We start from the raw sequence: 21,102 nt of genomic DNA on the forward strand, positions 1-21,102 counted from the left end.
ATGAGAAGAAGAGCACAACTGATCCCGCAAAGACTTTGCCTTCATCATGATTTATTCAGTTCTGTGAGATAGCAATAGAGTTTTTACAGGTCTCATCCCACCGTATTATAAAAAGGCAAGAGCTCTGAGAAATTGCTTATTACACTGACCTGGAAGAACTGAATAACAGAAACTAAAAAAATTTGTTATTTTTTCTTTAACATTTGTTTTACAGAAAAAGGAGGGGGTAACAGGTGTGATTTATAAGTATTTCTATTGATTGTCTGTAAGGTACACTAAAAAGTGCTCTTGGATGACACAAAAGGTCTTGATACCTCCATTGCAAACAATGCATATTCAGTTAGGTTTCTATAGGAGCCTTTCAGGAGAAAAAAAGAGGCCTAAGGAAGGGAGGAGCTGGCAATGGCTGAACCTCACACTTCAAAAGAAGCAGAAAGTCCCAACATTTTTATGATCTGGTAGAAATGATTCTCCTTAATATATATGCCTCCAAGTTAGGCACCAATCCGAACTAGTGCCTGGGCTCCCTCAGCAGTCACAGAAGAGGAAGAAATGTCTCCAGAGCACATTATGTCCTGCCCTAACACAGGTGATTTCCTCTGGTAACAGCAGAGCAAGTGATGATGAATCCCATGGTGTAGATACACGTCTCATACAGAAGTCAAGGAAAGCTACGCAGAATTCAGTTTTAATTTATGAGGGAATTATCAGCAGAACATCTGGAGACATTCCTATGGAGACATGGCAGTAGAAGATTAAGAGAAGCAAGATATACAAAGTTACTGTGACAGGAAAAATGAGGTGGCTTTGTCACAAATGGCCATACTACCATGCCTGGTCAGTAGCATAAACTCAGCGAGGAACAGTCCAGACAGATATGTTTTATGTTGACACAACCAATAGTAAACAGAAGGAGAACTTGTGCACAAATCCTCTCTTAACACAATTAAAGCCTCTCCTGAAAGCAGAATTCCTTCTGAAAACTGGGCACTGGTCTTTGAACTATAATTCCTGAAAGAGTAATTATTCTATGTGTTGCAAGAAGGCCTGAGCTCTGCAGGGCAAGCTAAACAAGCAGTATTAGGTAGATCCTATACTCTGCAGAACTGCTTTCTCATCCAAAATTCTGAAGCATACAACCATTCAATAGGGACTGATAGCATATTTCATTAATTTTTGAATATATTTCTATGACCCTGCAATTTGTGTGCCAGTTGGAAGCAAAGCATTATTTATCGATGTCTAAAATGCGTTTTGAAAGATGGATAAAAGGGACAAGGCAACAATTACACATATTTTATAGCACTCATGATTGCTGTATCCAATGATTAATAAAGATAGTGAAAATGATAGCGATAAAGATAATGATTAATATTCTAGTAACATTATCAATTTTCTAGTCCACATGACTATACATACATTTATCAAATATGTATTCAATTCACTATGAATTAAGCTACCTGTCTCAAGCGGGACAACACAAACAACTGGAAAGCAAGGTGATGCTTCTCAACTCTTCAGTGATTGCCATCCCTCTAACACCTGCCTTGCAGTGATATGCAGGGCAGCAGGCTCCAGCCATAGCCTGGCTCCAGGTAGCAGCATGGTGCAGAGACCGTGCCATAGCAATGGTGCCCATCCCCAGTGAGCATGGCCACTGGCTCCTGTTCCCCCACAATCTCCTTGGCCATCCTCAGGCTTTCACCACCATTTCTCCAGACAGCACTGCAGAGAAATTAGGTTGCAGAGCATGTCCAATTGCTGGGCTGCATCAAGGAAGAAGATTGCTATGTTGCAGCAGGCTTGTCTAAGGGGCTGCCCTGTGGGCTGATCCCCTGTATTGTTTCTCCTGTGGCCTATTTACAGTCTGGGTCATTTTCCCATTCACTGCTTCCTGACCAACACAGATGCCCTCAGCTTCAACTGGAGGCCTCCAGACAACGTGTTTTTTGGTGTCCTTCCCTCGATGAGGAATATTTCCAGTGAGAGCAAATTCCCACACACTTCTGTGATGTTGAATTGGAGTCCTGTGGGGTGATACTCCTGGTCTGCTTCTGCCAAAACACTGCAGTTTGTCATCTAAAGGTGTTTTTCAGTATAAAAACGCAAGTTTAGCATGTAGCTAAACCTAAATCAGAAGAAAGGATTAGGAAGGCAAAGGAATAGTAATACATTAATTCAATGAAGTTCTTGCTGTGAATATAAAAAAGTATGTCAGTATTCTGCATTGATTACTCAGAGAAAATTTAGTATGTGAGTGTTGCATTATCTCTGCTCTGCACCTCTTTTGTTGTGCTTGTACCAGCACATACTCTACAAAGATTAATATGCTCCCACCAAATCCAGAGTTTTATGAAATCCATAGAAACATCTGGCAAGTACATATCAGATCTTTTTTTTTCTGTGCATTCCTAGCAAAGAGGTTAGCAAGCAGTGAACTATTCTTAAACGAGAGGGTGAAATGAAATGGATGTTTTGTTGATGGAGCGAGGAGATTGCTGGGGATTCAAAATGTGAGGTTGTAAGATAACTTCAGATTGAGTGAAATGTCTTCTCCCCTGACTTTTGAAACAGCTATTGAAAGAGTTCATAAAGTAGAAAAGGATTGCTAAGCAACTTCATAGCTTAAGGAACTAATAAATGCCTTTAATAAACTTGGTATCCTTTGCATGTTTTTACTGACTTCACAGGCATAATGATATGAGGCTGCATCTTATATAAAGAAGAGGGAAAGATGATTTATACAACTTTGTTTGATTCTAGCAAAATCTTTCATTTATTCCCCATTTACCTCTTCTCTTTCCTTGAACTGAGCTTAGCAGCCGTATTGGACCATATAACATCCCATCCTATCCTAGTGAATTATAAGAAAGTGAGCTTAACTCAGCATCAAAATACCTATCGAGAGCCTGATCCATACAGTTTCTTTTGATACCAAATGTACTTGAATCAGATGCTGAGCCAGCCGCAACTGGAAAGTTTGCCAGTGAGTGACTGGCATTATTTGACTCAGCACTGACGAAAAGAGCAAGTTTAGATATAGAAAATATTTAAGATACTTGAAGAAAAGCAGCTGATAGTTTCCCAGTATTCACTCTAATAAAGATCTGCTAATTGCAAAAGGGGTTGAGGCAGTAACCTACTTTGTTGGAAAAAAAAAAAGTTCGGAATGAGCAAAGTCTGTAATCACAGACTTTAGTACACAGCACAAAAAGTACTAGAGGTATAGTACATTTGAGAGGTTTACTTGGCAACGAAGGTGAGGTAACTGGCAGCCCTCATGAAGGCAATTCACAGAATACCCATGTCTTTCATCCCTAGTCTGGAAGAGCAGCTTTATGCTGACAAGCACTACAATGAGCCATCTATCTTCAAAACCATCACACGAAAAAGATTTACAGTACATTCACAAAAGCTAGCACTAATTTTTGCAAGAATGTACAGTGGATGACTGTTAAAAACACAGGCTTTGATCAGTCATTTACCATGCTAGGAGGCAAGGCTATCATCTTATTTTCCAACAAGACACCTAGATGAATGAAAGATAAACATAACAATGGATTTATGTGGTGAAACACAATTTTGCTCTGTTTAAATCAACTAGCTTACCAAATACCTTGCCCTCCTGAATCCTACTTGAAAATCCAAGAGCATATCCATCAAGGCAATTATCAACATCAAAAACGGTGAATAGCAGAGGTCACAAAACACTGCCAACTATTTTCATAAGTCTTGAAGCTCTGAATACTGCACCTGCATATCACTGCTTGTATGTAAGCATGGGTATGAGGAAAACTGTAAAACGTCACTTTACCACAGGCTTCAACCAAAATTCTTGACTGCGAATGCATCCCCACAGTGTAACCAGTAGAGTCATATATAAACCCTGGCCATACCTGGGTCAGAATCTCTCTGCCTGACGTCTCAGTCAACCAGAAGCCAGGTCAGCACAGTGCAGGACAGAAGCTGGGGTAAGTCAATGTCCCTTGTGCTTCAGATCCCTTTTTGCTCCCATTTCAGAGGGGGATTATGCAGATAAAGAATGCTATGCATCAAAATGGAAACTACCATGGTAGTGACACCTTGTTAATCGAGGTGATGGATAAGTAGGTAGAAAAGAAACAAATATTCTGAGCCAGGAAAGAGTGAAGAAAAATTAAGCAAATGAACCTAGAAAGACGGAGTAAAGTGCCCTCAAAAAGAAAAAGAAAACACCTCATTTAATAGTTATTGTAGTTATTGCTGCTCTAAATGTAGATTAAAAATGGAGAACTACGGACAAGTTGTTCGCTTTTAATGAACAGGCATTGAAAACAACTCAAATAATAGTTGTATAGGAAAAATTTTCTAGTCACTCAGACTCTGAAAGTTGTTGGCTTCCATTCTCCCATATCCAAGAAAATTCCGAGGGTTACTTAACTGGTAGTAAAAGAAACAGAAGGAAAGTAGTTGACCCTGCTGGTATGTGGCAAAGGCTTGCACTCATCTCAGAAAAACTGCATGATTTGCTCCAAAGGGCTGGCTGATAAGAATCTGGGCAAGGTGCATGATGCACATAGTCTAGAGCCCGACTACACCAGGACCCCAAGCCTCAAATATCTCAGAAAGGACAATAAGGTCATTTCTTTGAGCATTTACCACTGGACAACTTATATACATCTTTGTATGCCTGGGACCTCAGTGCAATAATTAGCACATTTTCCTTTATTTAGACTGTGCCAGTGTGCACCTTAATGTAAGTCTCAATTACTAAAGGGAGAGATGGTAATGCATAACAGTCATGGCCAGAAAAATAGATTGCCCATTTTCTAAAAAAGGTGTGAGAAGATGATCTATATGTTGAAAAATGTCTCAGTTCCCACTTTTTCCCTAATGACCAACTCAATGAGTGCCCCTTTGTTTTTCAGGTCACTTTCCAATTATATATTACATGTTTCTTTTGTTCCACAACCTTTAATTCTTTTTCAGTGTTGCAGAATTAACTGGACAGGGTTCTTAATCTTGTCTCTACAATGAACTTGTTGTAATTGCAATGAATGCTTTCATTTTGCTGGCGTCTGAAATACGATTTGCAGGGGAAGGAGGGGTGCGGGTTGATGCTAGTCCCATCGTTAATGACATTCTTGCAGGGATTGTAGTGGTGGGAGTAAAAACCCCAAAGCTTTTATATAATAATGAGCATGTGTCTGCACGTGGGCTACTCCTTTAAGAAGCCTTGGGCTGGGGGATGAAAGGGGACGCAGGGAAAAGGCAGCCCCACAGCCAGAGCAGAGGGCAGAGGTTAAATCTGTTGGCATTTTTGTCACAAGAATGGTCACTTCACATCCTCTCCCTGAAGGCTTCACTGAAATAGAGGTGTTTGCCATCGGCACAGCCCTACTGGTAGAAGGTAAGCTCAGTTTGGGACCTCAGCAACAAAAAATTAAGATTTTTGCCCCCATTATTCCTGGTGTGGTGGATGGGAACTGAAGCAAATAGCGGCACTTGTGATGCACTGGCCCAGACCTGTGCTGGTTACTGTGTTTGCATTATCAGTGCTTCTGGTGGGCTGCCAGCTGTTTGCAGTGAAGATCTGCTCTGTATGCACAGCCTTATTGTGGTAGGGAAGTACTTGCCACTTAGATTTCTTATCAAGAACTTGGGATGCTTGAATATGTTGTTGACTTTTAAAGGCAATTTCATCTGCCTCAGGGGAAGGATGTTGAAATGACTGATGATCCCTCAATAAAATCAGGCTGCTTGTTTTGTTGGCTGTGATAGCTATTTTATAATCAAAAATGATAGATCCAAAATAGCCTGTAAACTGCTGCATATATCCAAATTGCACTAGTACCATGGAAATTAATGGCTGCTGGTTAAAAGTAACAAACAGAAATGCATGAGCATGAGGTTCAAAAACTTTCATGGCATTAAGAAGTAAAATCTGAGGTAGGAGGGACTGTAATCATTTAATGAAGCCAGTATGGGCTTTTCTTAGGATGTTCCACCTAGATGAAAGATGAACAGAATTGTCAGTTTGCACGTACCTGGCAGCTAGAGAAGGACAAGCTTGCAGTTGGGAACACATCGATGTCAGTCACTGGCCTCTGTTCATAGCTGAATCCAGTCAGGACCTGGGCCCCACTCCTGCGTTTTGCTGCCCAACCAAGGATACGGGGATCCTGGGGTCAAGCAAGAGAGGAGGAGACATACACATGAGCAGAATGGGACAAATGCTCATCAGCTCACTCCGTGCATATGTAGCATGGCAGAAGGAAGGATGCTCATCTTCTATTTGCAGGCAAGCTCAGCCAGAATGCAGCATCACATCTGCCTGCAAAGAAAAGCTGGAAGAGCTGTGCCAGAAATTCTTCCTTGGAAGAAGAGAGAGGAAATAGCTTCTGCTACTGACCCAGGAGTCAGTTGCTGCTTAAACACAGAATTGACAGCCATACCCAGCCAACAGCAATCAGGGCCTGATAGTTCCATGCATAAATCTGCCCTTCATTCCTGAGGAATGAGAAGCAACAGGAGAACAAGGATGCTGATTTGTGCTGGCACAGGCTGACAGACAGGCTCCTGTTAGGGTCTGGTCCTGCAGCCCTGCCAGCCCCCACCTGGCACCCGCAGGACAAGGACCTGCAGCTGCTCAAGCCCAAGCACAACACTTACTGGTACCCTCCACTTACTAGGAATAGTCTGGCACACTTACATTTCACTAAAGACAAATGGCCACATGACTGCTCAATATTTTCTCCAGGGTTTTAGGGTGAACATGCCCAGTGGGTTCACAGTAACTCTTTGTCTTTGCCATCTGACTGGGAAGACTGAATAATTAAACATGAATTTACCCTTCCCAGACACTTTGAGAGAAAAGTGATGAAGATCTCCTTTTTTGCTGCAGCTTATATGTGCCATTTGCAAAGTGGGCAAACAGTGCCGAGAAACAGGAAAACTTTGCATTCACTTTTACTAATTGGACAGATCATCTACTTTAAAAATAAAAACTCAAAGATATGTGATGCTGGCCTTTAAGAAAGCAATGTGGAGAGAAGTCTAAAACATCCACAAAAAGAGGGGAAAAGACAAAGCTGATATAGTAATAACTCTTCAGCACTACTGTAAATGTGATCCCAACAAACCTCCCATAAAGGCTTGAGCACACTTGGGAGGGTTGGCAGCAGCATTAGCCTGCAGGTGGGAAGTAAGCTGGCAGGGAAGAAATAAGAACAGCAGACCTCACATGGCTCCAAATATTTCTCCTGGAAATATTGTGTTATCTGTTGTGTAATGAAAGACGCTCATCAGCTGTTACTATGGTTATGCCATCAGCCATTAATGTAATTAAAGCAGGAGCAGGATTTCTGACTACACGAAATTATCCATCTTATGTAACTGCAGAATTAAGACAATGAGCACAAGTAATAACGCTACTTTAGAGAATTAAGGGATATGGATTTTTTCTGTGCTACATCATTTCTCCTTCCAAGAAGAACAAAGAAAAAAGACATACTGCCTCTCATCTAACTGAGCCTTAGAGATGAGATGTTGAGTCAGACTCATCAGAGCTAAAATAATTCAGGCTATCTTGAAAAGGACATCAAAGGACGAAGTTTGAGTTTAAAGTGGTGAAGGATGGGGTTCAGGGCAGCACAGCCAAGAGAGTAGCTGGGGTTTCTTAAGTGCTCCTCTCCGACAACAAACATTAACTTATTTTTTTAAATCTATCAGTGACTGCTTTTTATAATTAGATTATTCCTTTCCATGTATAGTCTATTGACGAAGGGCAGTAATAAGATTGAGCTGGTGCGATTCAAGCACCCTCCAGGTTAACCCTAGGCAGAATCCCAAAGGCTGACAAGGGACTTCTGTGCTGAAACACAAAAGTGTGTAACAATCTACATCGTTAAATGATCTACTACCTTAAACATAACCCATTTCCCTGCCACAGCCAGGTCTGGAGATGCGTGTGCCAGCAGTGTGTGCTGGCTGAGGGTCCCTCTGCGGCTGCCTCCTCTGCAGCTCCCTCCCTCTGACCCATGTGTTCCTGGATGGAGCCTGGCAATCAGGTTTCTCCATTAAAACAAAGCATAGAATTGCAAATAAAAGTGAAGCATTTCTTCTCTGCATGAGCGGACACATCTCCAATGAGAGTTGAAGCAGTAGCTTCAGCTGTCACCTGTGACTGAATGTCCATAACTTGCAAGCAAACTGCAAGCCTTTTGGATATATTTACTGTCCGTATAGACATTTTCCATTTCCAGTTGAGTCACATCAAACTGTTCTGGTTTTCAGCCCTGCTTGGTTTCTGTCTGAATGGTTTGACGATTATTTCATTCCGAAAAATCAAAGAACTCCGAACACCCAGCAACTTGCTGGTTCTCAGCATTGCTCTGGCTGACTGCGGGATATGCATCAATGCATTCATTGCTGCCTTTTCCAGCTTCCTCAGGTATGTGCTCCCTACTTCTACCACGCAAGTAAAAAAGCAGACTTTACCACCGGCTCGTTAAAGAAACTATTTAACCAGAGAACTTTACTGGCAGTTATAACAGAAACTAACTGAACAATGAAATAGTCATACGTTTGACTGAACATCTAGATGGACCCCAAATTTATCTGCAAATCCTTCCGTTGTTTATAATGAACTTTTTGACTAAATTTCTTATTCTAGAAATCTGTGGAAAATGAAAATACAGAACAGTTTGCAGGGAGTTCAAATCAGTTATGAGATTTGATTTTCCACGTTCTCATGTCAATCATTAAGTCACGACAGAAACTACATCAAGCATTTTTGTCAGTAATTGCAACCAACAAATCATAAGCGTACCTTACTAATAAAAAAATAGACTATATAAAGCAGCTGATTAATAATTCCACTTAACAAGTGTATTTTTAAACTGTGGAAATAGTAGAGAACACAAAAGCATTTCAAGCTGGAGTGTGACAATCTGATTTCCTTCTAGTGGAAATAAAAATATTTTTTTCAAATTAACAAGTCAACAATGAGCTCTAGCAAGGAGCTGCTTTTCCTCGTGTATAGATTATTCTTGTCTGGGACAATTAAGTTGCACCAAAGTCAATAAAGATGCCTTTTCTGAACTGAAACTGAAAAGCTAAGGTTAATATATCTAAATGTGCTTGGTTTTAATCCTTGCAGAAGTTTCCTAGTCTCTGAAGAGCTTGGCTGTCTCTTTCCAAAAGGACTTGCAGGTGCCTTCTGCTGAATTACACTGGTGTTGTACAGATTATGTGAGAAAAGAGATTGACTGTGAGGTGGAAATCTTCTGCATTTCTATAAGCCTAAGAGTCAGGTTAGATGAAGGCAGAGAGAAAAAAAAGTCATGAGTGACCAGAACACTGAAGGTACATGCCAGAAGGTGACATTTACATGAGACCATTTCATGTTTCTTCTTATTCTGTCTACAAAAAATATTTGGAAACCTCAAGCCTTCCTATCTGGAGTGTTGATAGTTATTGTGAGCTTTTGCTCTGTGTTGAACAGAGAGTTGACCTTCACAAGTTGACCAATTTTCTACGCCCACTGAGTGCATGCACTTAAGGATAACTGGATGAAATGTGAATTTCAAACTAAAACAAATACCTTTCCAACATGTAAATGCAGGGTTGTATTTCCTTCTCTATATTCAGGGTAAAAATAACTGCTGTAGTACACCAGACACCATGGAAAGGTAAATACAGGTAAACACCTACAAGAGACCACAGTCAACTCTTCCACAGACATTTCTCAGGTTTGAAAACACGCACAAGCTATCACCTTCTCCCCTCCATTAATGCAACTTCTAAACGTGTCTTGTTTCTATCATTTTCTTAACATCCTGCTTGTTTGTTGACAGGTACTGGCCCTATGGCTCCGAGGGCTGTCAGGTTCATGGGTTCCAGGGCTTCTTGACAGCACTAGCTAGCATTAGCTCCAGCGCAGCAGTTGCCTGGGATCGGTATCATCACTACTGTACAAGTAAGGCTATAATTTACCTACCAGTTTTACCTGTATCATGTTAAAAACCAGCTTGTTTAGATTTCAGAGAAGCCAAGCAAGCATATACTTATTCTTCTGAGTATCTTTTATGTATAAAGGAATTCTGTCTACAAGGGACAACCACTTATTTATTTCCAACCACTTTCAGGAACGGTTCGCTCTTCCAGATCGCATCTAACTACCAACTCTCTTGTCATGCTTTTGCTTCCTCCGTAACTAACCATCAGGGTCCCAAACAAAATCCAACGCTTCAGAGAGAAATCTATGCACCTTGGGCTTCCATCCAACACCCTGTTTTGTACCAAACAGAGCTTCATGCCCATGCAGTTTACTAATTACAGAAAGTCGATGTAGCTACAGAGCTGGCTCTGAACAAACAGCAGCTGGCACAGAGCCCACAGCAGAGCCCTTCTGCAAAGGCACAATGGGGCAAACAGCACAGCAACCCAGTTGCACAATGCACAGGAACTATGGGGCATGAGCATCTTCTGGGTTTGTGCTGCATTCCAGACCCCCTTACAAAGGCTGAAATGCACTGCATTTGCCCCCAAGCAAAGAATAAATTATCTGCAAATTTTGGTAAAAGCAAAGTCAAGTCGTTCAGGAGGAACGTTATTTTCCTTCTGTTAGGGAAGGATGTTTTTTGTTTTTCTTAACAATGTAGTTGTTAACTATCTCAAACACTCCAGAGCTGGAGTTTATGGAAATCTAATATTAGACAGGGAGGCTGACACAGGAAAATAAATTCGTCTTTTTTGCGCATTTATGAAAGCATCACTTTGAGTTAGATGAAAAATGGGGCTTTACAGGAATGTCAAATGTATGGGTTTATAGAGATAGGCACAGTCTTTTGTCACATTGGTGGTACTGGATTTGTGAGAGAAAAATTCTGCTGAATAATGGTGCTGAGATGGGTTTGGTGTCCACAGAGACCATTGAATTTATGCTGGCACATCAGCTGTGCTCCAGCCATGACTGCAGTTAGGGAGAACTGGGAAATTAGCATATGTTCTTAGCATGGAAGTCAGGAAACACAAGTAGGCGCATTATCATCTGCTGTAAAGCAAACCAGAGCAATCTTGTGAGCACTGGCACCAACAAATCTTGCTTTCCTATGCATATGGCACTCAGGGATGATGCTCGCCTTTGTCTAACAAGATAGACTTGTGGTGGCTGATCCAGGAGCCTCACCTCCCCCAGACACCAACCGTCACAGTAAATGCATCAGTTTGGTACCTGCCAGTCTACACTCTCTCATTTTGTTCTAAGCAGTCAGTATTTCAGAAGTTAGTAAGAAAAGGCAGAGACGAAGCAGAGGGTGTACAATGTTTTCATCTGGAAAAGGGAAAGAAACGTGACATTAAACACAAACTTATTCTGAAAGCAAATTCTAACACTCTGTAATGCCAGGAATGCCCCAGCCCCTGCTATTTGGCCACTCCAGCAGTGGTTTGGGAGCTCTGCCAGCTGGGAGAAATGACAGAGAGCCTCCATGCAGGCCTGCAGCTTCCACCTCTCCTGCTGCAGCTGGGTGCCTTCCAGACAAATGGGCAGCCTGGAGTACCCCCACATGAACACACCATTCCCAAAAACACTGTGTCCTCTTGTCAGCACTAATAGACAATGGCAGCCCTCCTTTCCTTGTGCTAAAGCATAGGATGTCCAGATCACTTCATATAAAATGTCCTAAATCAAAGTTTAAAAGCTGGCCAGGGAAGAGACTGTTAAGCTGTAGCACTTCAATGCCACCTTTAGCATCCACACAGCCATTTAGGCACAGCCTCTATATGATTAGAGCAGAGAGTGTTAAAACAAACCCAGAGCACACAGTGAACATGGCTTACTGGGTGATATGATTGAGGGCACAAAGGCTGCCAAATTTTTGTTCTGAAACTTTTGTCAAGAATTCGGCTCAGGCAAAGAAATGGCATTTTTTCACATCCAGACAAAGGCCCCAAATAATGCAGGCTGCAAGCTGCATCCATACCAACGCCTGCTGGACAATAAAATGCATTTGGAGCGAGAAGAGTGGCATCTGTACATTATAAGAGAGCAAGCCTGAAAAACAAGCGCATCTTTGGGAAGATATTTTACCCTCTGCAACACTGACTTCAATGCTTTGGTGTCGTGCATTCCTCCAGCCAAGAGCATTGTACATTAAGGGCACAGACGGATGTACCCTAAGGGCACAAACTTCTTCACTTTGCTCAAATAGTTATGTACTGATGACCAAACAGCTGCTGTTACTGAGCACTTTGAACCAAAAAAAAGCAAAAAAAGAACAGGTGTTCTTAAAAGCTCATTCTCTTTGGCTGTTCCAGTAAAACCAGCCAGTTCCCAGTTTCATCTGTCACATGCTGAGCATGAGAATGATTAAGTCATATTTCATAGATCTGACGTACCAAGCCTACAGGCTATGCTGTGTTCTCAATCCATATATTAAACTCCTGTTGACACTCACGCGGGTTGCATGCCTGTACAGAAGGTACAAAGTACCTTTGGCTAAAAAACAATGCGATCAACCTTTTATCTTCATCTTGGGAACTAATACTCTTCCCAGACTCACTCACACCCTCCTTCATGTTTTTATGTCCTAAGAGTTTCCAAGAACACTTCTTTTACAGCATTCCTCAAGCAGACATTCTATTATCGAGAATCAATTTTTTTGAGGAAGAATGTACTGATGAGAACATGAGAGCTTACGATGATGAGGAGGAAAAATAAACAAACTTTCCATCCATTCTGGATGCTAATAACATGAATCAACACATCCTGATGATTTCACACCAGCGTTTAAGAATTAGGGGAAAAGGAAAGTCCAAAGCGATTTGTCAGTGCTTTTCTCAATATTACAACAGAGAAGAACAAAATCAGCAGGGATTTCACAGCAGCATTCAATTACAAGTAGGACTGCAGAGAGTTTGTATCTAATCCTTAACATACTGAGAAATCTGGGTTGTGATATCAGTTTGGGAAGATTAGCAAACTACCATTTGCTCCAATTGCAGCTGTCAGCTCAGCCAGATTAGGGGCAAGTCCTCACGTCCTGTCACGCTTGCGGCAGCCAGCCTGTCACACGTTCTCCATCTAGTCATGCTCCTCTATCCATTTGCAAGGTGAAACACCAGCCATTATACAGCTCTTGCATTTTTACTGAAGCAGGATATAATTACCAAGACGGCTTTATGGTCATAGAGGACCACGGGAAAAAAAAAAAAAGGGAATAAAAATATCCCATTTCTTAGGTTATTTTAAAGAGCATTTTTTCCTAATAGCTTTTTTTTTCCTATGCACAACAGAAGCCATTACATAGTGCAGTTTTCTTATCTCTACAAAAATATGGATATTGTGTTCTCCAGTCTCTGCTACTTTTCCTACTGCACCAGTGCCTATTTTACTTCGGACTGATATACATCATTCTCAACAAGACAGTTCCAGAATTATTTGTCTTTGACAAACTTTACCAATTTTAATTGATATGTGCCATGCGTAAGCCTGGAATGAGCTGGATTGTTCTGGAATATTTCAACTATTGTAACACTTTATCCCTTCCACTTCAGAAAATCCTGTTGACCTTTTCTTTGAGAAATTCCTTTTGAATATCAGCCTGAAATCCAGTTGAAAGGTAGCCACTGTGTCAGAGATATATTTTTTGCTCTTTCTGTGAAAATCAGCTTAATATTTGGCCAATGTATAAATCTTCCAGAGATCTAAATTCATAAATGTTTCCACAGATTACAGTTTACAGTTGCACCACTAAAGACTAGCTAGCATTATTAGAAGTGTTAAGATTTCATGCTCTATCTAGCACTTTCTAAAATAAAAGCTTTAGACAATATAATTTTAGTACTCTTTTGACAATTTCGTATTGTTTGTGATAATGAACTCATTCTATTCCAAAGTAATCTTACAGAAGACCTATTAAATTCCCCATGTTCACGTCTCACTTTTTGAAAAGGAGAAGTTTCCCTCTTTCTCTTTGAGGAGCCAGAGCACAAGAGTGATTAGACTTAATGAGACCAGACTGCCAGCACAGGGCTCTAATTAAGAAGTATTTCTTTGAGCGTATGCTGAACTCCATATATACACATTTAACTGAATTAGGACCTACATGGCTATTATGCTAAGTTGTACCAGTCCACAGAAGGCATTTAAGGTGAAGCAATGCTCAGTATGACAGCAACTGAACTGCTCTCAGCTTGTTGGTGCACTTCGGCCTCTGAGAGGATGTTATGGCCACGTGCATTGAGGGCTGTTCTTTCACCGATCTTGCTTTTTTTCCTGAGTTTCCACCAAAGCATACTAGAAAAAACTAAAACAATTTGTTTAATATTCCTCTGGGCCAGAGGAAAGATATGCAGCTGGAACACCAGGACTGGCAGCAGCAGCTGGTGGGCGAGAGCTTCCCCTACTGTTCTGTGCACAGTGCCAGCACGTGCAACTTGCAGCACCCCACACACCCATGCATGCAGCTGGGTCATTCACCCCCATCAGTGTGGATACTCATGAGCTGCCTTCAGTATTTTACCAACGCTGCTCAAGTGGCAAATTTCATCCATGCAAAGATCTTTTACTTACATGCAGAGATCCGTGATCCATCCATCTTCATATTGTAGTAGTCTGCAAAATGAAAGGATGGGGAGCAAAGTTTCTGCTGCAAGATATCATGAAAAACAATTGCTATCAACCATTTCATCGGAAAAATGAACAAACAAAAAAGAACAAGCAACGTTCAGTTTGTGCAATGTTGCTTATTTGGTTCTTTTTCCAGATTATCAGGAGGACTTACCATTTACAAAACTACATTCCCAAAACAATAACGCTACTTTTGTCATGAGTGTGGTGTAAAAGAAATACAATTTAGATCTAAGTCGCACTGCAGCTGCTCTTGGTAGTACCTTTTTAAAACACGCTAGAATGTATAAAAGACAAAGTAAATCTGACAGCTTGTGTAATAAGCTGCGTCCTGATTGAATTTCAAGTTACAATTGCTTAAAGCCAAGCTACAAGAAGGATGATGTCGTAGAACACAAATGGAAATAGAAGCTCTGGATCAGTAACAATGTGTACCCCTTTGTTTCCCAGAACTCATTTTTGAACATTTGCAGCAAACGATTTCTTCAAGCCATTCAAACTCTTCCCTCAAGAACCACCGAAAGATGAGAATCATAGAATCACCGTTCCTATGAATTGGGAATTTCACTGACACACCTTACTATTATCCTTCCTTAAACCAAAGGAGGGCAGCACAATCCAAAATAGCTACTGTGGAGTTTGTGGTCCTTTCTGAGGCAGCAGTCCTTATGGGATTCAGCAGCCTTCATTACAGGCAACTCTGGCAGACTCTTCACCCGCAAGTCAGCCCTGTACACTTGGTAGCAGGGCTCACCTCCTGCTCACGTCCCACTTCCAGTCCCTCACCTTCTCAAGAAAGGTCAAATTGCCCTGAATCCTGCTGGCCTGCTGGCATGATACCACTGTCAAGGGCAAAGGAGAAGACTGCTTCCCAGCCTGAGTGAAAACTGCATCATTACTTCCTTCTAACGGGAGATTTGATTAGAAAGGAGTAGTGGGCAAAGTAGTACAGCTGGCGTCATGGGCAATTCAGCCCAGGCATGATTGCAGACGTCAGCCCTGGTAACCAAATTATCCAGGCCTCTTTACATGCAGGCAGCGTAGCTAAAACAATGTTCTGCTCAGGAGGGAAGCCTGCCTGCCTTCTCCGTGAAGAAATACTTCCTGCACCTTATAAAGCTCCCAGTCTTTTATTTCATTCATTGACTTATTCCAGTGGTCCAGTTATGGAACTAGATGAGATAGACACAAGTGAGTGTTTCCATTATAAAATTAGAAAGAAAAAAAAATAATGACCTTGATCTTCTCATTTCCTGTTGTAGGCGAAGCAATGATCTTAAGGGCAAAGTAATTTGACCAGTAGTATTTTAGAGCAGGATCTGTTGTCAAGTTAAGTGCATATATTCATATATATGCCAATAACTATCATTTTTAGAACAAGGTACATTGAATAGCCACATGTCCTGCCCTCAGGTCCAGGCAGGAAGGAAGCATCAGGGGTTGGGTTCACAGTCCTTAGCTGACTCACACCCTGCAGCAGAGCACTAGTTCTTAAAGCACTATTTATTGCGTTGCCTCATTCCTTCTGCTCTTTGCCTCTCCCGAGTCTTCAAACGCATTCCTAAAACACAAGAATATAGCGTGATGACAGCAGCTGTATCTCAAGCACAGTACAAAGCTGAGCAGCAATGTAGCATTTGGGTAAGGAATCTGGAAAATGTACTGTTTGCTATTCCCAAAGTCAAAAACTTCCCTCAGCTTTTACGCAAGATACATACCTCTGGACTTTGGTCAGCTGCAAGCTACAGAACACAGAACTGCTTGTTTCTGCCCCAGGCCTGGAGGCCAGGACTCTTTGCTCTGACCACACACAGCCCAAGAGCTTTGCCCGGAGGCTTTGTGCCAGGCATGCAGATCTCATTCTTCTCTTCCTGCAGGGAGCAAGCTGCAGTGGAGTACAGCCATCTCCATGATGGTGTTTGCGTGGCTGTTCGCTGCCTTCTGGGCCACGATGCCCTTGCTGGGCTGGGGGGAGTATGACTATGAACCCCTCCGAACCTGCTGCACCCTGGACTACAGCAAAGGGGACAGGTGAGGATGAGCCCAACTATCATGGCAGGCTGCAGCAGAGCCCAGCTGCCACCTACCCACTGTGGTGCTGGGACAAGATACGCACAGCCCAAGGCTGCCTCCTGTATGCAGGGATGGCCAAAGCCAGCTTCCTCCACAGGAAAAGCTGGCACTGGGATTTCTGCCACTCCCTTGCTCATTAGTCATATGCTGCATCTTTTAGGGGTTTAGGACTTGAAACACTTTATGGTACTTCTTTATGCAGTCTAGTCCTGATGTCCTAATAAGAATGCCTGAGGTTAGCAACCAAACGCCTGCTGTGATCTTCTGCAATACTATCCATCCCACATGCAACAGCACAGCACAACTGCAGAAAATTCTGAGCCTAAAAGCAAGCTAACAAAAGCGGTTTGGGCAATTTTAAAAATACAGATTAATTAAGAAATGCAGAAAGTTTAGAGATGCACAAAAGAGAAATTAACCACCTCTTTTTTCCCTCCTCACCTTCTCCAGAAACTATATCACATTCCTTTTTGCCCTGTCCATTTTCAATTTCATGATCCCGGGCTTCATCATGATGACAGCCTATCAGTCCATACACCAGAAGTTCAAGAAAAGCGGGCACTATAAGGTAAGGAATCTTCCTCTGCCCCTGTAACTGCCTGGCCAAAATAGGGCTGCATCCAGCAGGGTGAAAGTCCTCAGAAATACAGTTTCTTCTATAGAGGCTTTGGCTCAGCTCCTTCTGGACTATCTCATCACTTCATGTTGCTCTGAGCAGGAGGGTAGCATGGAAATCCCATCCTTAGAGGTCTCAATTTTTGACTGGACACAGCCAGATCTCCCCCGATCCAATGCGGAAAACATTCCCCTCACAGGAAGCAGTTGGAGTACTGACTTCAAGGATTTCCCTCTTCCATTATTCCAGTTCTAGTCACAAAACTAACACACAGCACACACAGCATCTGCTAATAGCATATCAATAACCACCCAGAGAAAATCTGCTCAGGAAGGATCATTGTTTCTGGTTTTGCTACAGGTTCATAGCTGACAGCCTTGGAAGTCATCCAGAACCACAGCACCACAAGGAAACAGAGATGTGTGGTGCAGGGGAGAGAAGAACCTTCCTAAGCACACCACATTTACACTCAGCTGAGGAAATTCAGAAATCTCCATGAGCTGGGAACAATAGAATTGCTCAGGAGTGGCAGGCTTATGGGAATGTAACGTGGTGATTCTGCCAGTCGTTCCTTTAGATGCAGTTTGGGGTGCTATGCGTTGCTGGTGTGTATATCCCAATCCCTGCACTTTGTAAGGACTGTCACTTCTCAAGGGCGATGTGCAGAGACAGTCAGGCAGACTGGTCTGTAGCAATCTGGAATACATACGTATGTATGATCTCTACATGTTTCTCAAACAAATGTTGGTTTTCATTATTATAAGTCTTTTCTTTCCATTGAGTTTTTGCAATAGTGTTTAATTTTTCCTACTTCCCTCCATAGCAGTGAAGTTGAAGCAATGTAGTTACAACGCAGAAAATGTAAGGATGAAAATATCACCTCCCTATTCATCAATATTTGTGATACTTTCACAGTTTGCCTGCCTTCAAGGCCCTCCAGAAGCCTGCCAAAAATCACTTCATCTGTTTTCAGAAGCATTCATTGCCCTTCCCCTCTGCAGCCAGTACTGACTGCATGTACCACATACGCTGATGTCACAGGCCAAGCACAAGGTGCTTCATCTCCTCTGCCCAGGAAGGACCGCATCAGGTGTAGGGCTTCAGGGAGCTGTGTTCACATGCCTCCAACATTGATGGCTACGGCACTCTGCTGGGCAATGCTCTCCTGCTAGTGAGCACGGTCTCCAGGATCTTTCCTATCTGCCTGTTGCAGTGTGAGGTTGTGAGACACAAATAAAGGCTGTGTTGCTCTTGTTTTTCAGTTTAACACTGGCTTACCTTTGAAGACGCTGGTCATTTGCTGGGGTCCCTACTGCCTTCTGTGTTTCTATGCAGCAGTTGAAAACGTGATGTTCATTTCACCAAAATACCGAATGGTATGTCTGTGGCACCTGGAGGAACTCTCACACATTCCTCTCACGCTCTCCCCTTCATTCCCATGGAAAAATACCAACCTGAACACTAACAGTCCTATCTGATATAACATCTGTTACGAGTAGATTGCTTACACGAAACCACCTATTCATCTACCATTTTTAAGGCAAGATAGTTTAGCACAGCAAAGCAGCAGACATTATAACTAGTGCTTAGATTAAGCTACATTTGAGAAATTATGCTTTTTTGTTGTGGTTTTTTCTTCAGTAGTCAGTGCAGAACCGCAGCCTGCACTGCTTCATAGTAGTGGGTGTAGAGGCGATGGGTGGATGATCTTAGTGGTCATTTCCAACCCAAAACTATGATTCGGAAAAGCATTTTGTGTCCTATCCACAGTGAAGTACCACCTCAAAGTTTTCAGTTTTGAAGAGACTGTTTGTCCCATTCGTTTTTCCTAATCCTTCTCTCTCCTAAGAGAGGCTGCAACTCTTGCACTTACGACGTTTCCTTTTTCCTACGAGCCTCAGTTCTGAGGTGTCTCCAGGACTCACTAATGTTACAATGTGCCTCTCAGCTTCCATCCATTCATCAGCCCACTTTCAGATCACTAAAAGCTTTATTGTATTTAGGTATTTAGCATCCCACAAAGTATGTGAGCAATACTAGCCCGCTTACTCGTACAACGGAATACCCTTCATGCCTCACGTTCAAGCTCTGCTGAAATATCCTAGTTTTTGGTGATGCTGATCTAACTTTCCTTTCCTGGAGATTGTCCTTTCCTAAGTAAGAGGCCCCAACTGAACAAATTGCTTTCATCTTTCTCATCATCCCAGAGTAGCAAGCTGCTGCTGTCGGGGAAAGGTATTTGTTTGACAGAGGGAAACTGAGCTCAGCCTAAAATCAGTCCATTGGCTCATCGGCACATTTTCCTATCGTGTCTCCCTACAGATTCCTGCCATTATTGCCAAGACAGTGCCAACCGTGGACAGCTTTGTGTATGCCTTGGGCAATGAGAACTACAGAGGAGGAATATGGCAGTTCCTCACAGGACAGAAGATTGAGAAAGCAGAGGTTGATAACAAAACTAAGTAACCCATTGCAGCATCAAGCCACATTAATGCAGGTACACCAGTGAAAGCAACGCAGTAGAGGAAGACGTGTACATTGTGGTATGTACGTGCAAAGGTGATTCCACGTGGATAAGGCTGTGCACTGACTACAAGAAATGAAAGAAAGCCCCATGGATTACTGTTGAAACCATCATGAGCTGCTTGTCAAACAAGCTGCCATAAACCTGTCTTGATTGTCATCAGTCTCATTTTATATGTCACTGCAAATAAACTGTATGCTGGAAAGCATTCTTTTTCTCCCAATAGACTAACATAAAAGTTCAGCAAATTAACTGAAGTAGGGTATTCATTTACCCAGTGAGGCCTCCCCAAACCAAACTGCAGTTTGTCTATGATGTCTGAATTACCAGAAGATTCGAGAATCCAGAATTATGCCACATGTCTGTATTAATAGCTTATCCATTGGAACAGTGCATTTTCTATGCACCCAAAATGGAAGTTTCCAAACTTCCGCAATGAATCTGCCATCCTAATTCTATCAAAACATGTTAGTGGACATTTTACTCCAGTAAGGAATATTAGCTTGGCTCCCATTCAGATGAATTAGTGTGACATTCAGCCGTGTCACACACTAAACTGCATCAGATTTTGCAGTTACTGCTTACCAGGACAATCAACAATCCCATAGTCCATCATCAAAACATTCATATTTTAACAAACACTGAGCAAAACTAAGGGGAGGTACGAATCAGATTGACAGAGCAGTAAATAATGTTATGACAAGATTATTCAAAATAGTCACATATTCAGTTGACAGCTAAGACCTGTATCTCAGGTACACATAACATTAAGCGAGCAGATGACAAAATACGGTCACAAAGATTAAGATTAAATATGCATCTATATTGACAGACTCTGAATGTGTAATTATCTCTTTCTCAGGAGAGAGACCTCTTGAAATCATCTTGTCAGCAGGGTCATACTGATAAATCCCAGGAGAATACTAAAAACCACTAGAAATGAATAGGAAACAAAAGAATACACAACCTCACACCACTTGAAAGCCGCTCTGCTCAGTTTTGTTGGAAAAGATGCACAGTTTGGGTCATTCCAACTCACAGAGGGAACAGAAACGCTAGAAAAGGGCCACAGGGGTGATTAAACGTAAGAGGATCCTCCATGCAATGGATGAGATAGGGGAGAGGGCTGGCTTAGGGGACGTAGCTGATGAGGAGCATACTCCTACAAGAGAGCAAAGGAAATGAAGTTGCTCATGGCTCATATATTGGATCATAGATAATCCAACGCTCTAGAAAAGAAAGAAAGAAAAGGATGGGAATATAAGCTTCCAGGAA

The 21,102-nt window shown here is 42.0% G+C and overlaps 1 protein-coding gene across 1 annotated transcript; it reads left to right on the top strand.

Annotated features, from left to right (window-relative positions):
• The first annotated feature begins 5,249 nt into the window (after positions 1 to 5,249).
• Positions 5,250 to 20,320, top strand: RGR (retinal G protein coupled receptor). Its single transcript, XM_003207816.4, has 7 exons — positions 5,250 to 5,389; positions 8,275 to 8,431; positions 9,837 to 9,958; positions 16,492 to 16,645; positions 17,138 to 17,255; positions 18,566 to 18,679; positions 19,626 to 20,320. The coding sequence occupies exons 1-7, from the start codon at positions 5,311 to 5,313 to the stop codon at positions 19,767 to 19,769; spliced, it is 888 nt and encodes a 295-aa protein (XP_003207864.2). The 5' UTR covers positions 5,250 to 5,310; the 3' UTR covers positions 19,770 to 20,320.
• Positions 20,321 to 21,102: the final 782 nt, after the last annotated feature.

This window comes from Meleagris gallopavo, chromosome 8, assembly GCF_000146605.3.
Source record: "Meleagris gallopavo isolate NT-WF06-2002-E0010 breed Aviagen turkey brand Nicholas breeding stock chromosome 8, Turkey_5.1, whole genome shotgun sequence".
NCBI classification, from domain to species: Eukaryota; Metazoa; Chordata; class Aves; order Galliformes; family Phasianidae; genus Meleagris; species Meleagris gallopavo.

Bases quoted from the DNA above. Each gene is read 5' to 3' on its own strand.
- RGR (XM_003207816.4), top strand. From the start codon at position 5,311: ATGGTCACTTCACATCCTCTCCCTGAAGGCTTCACTGAAATAGAGGTG. The intron at 5,390-8,274 runs GTAAGCTCAGTT...TCTGGTTTTCAG, and splicing joins CACAGCCCTACTGGTAGAAG to CCCTGCTTGGTTTCTGTCTG. The intron at 17,256-18,565 runs GTAAGGAATCTT...CTTGTTTTTCAG, and splicing joins AGAAAAGCGGGCACTATAAG to TTTAACACTGGCTTACCTTT.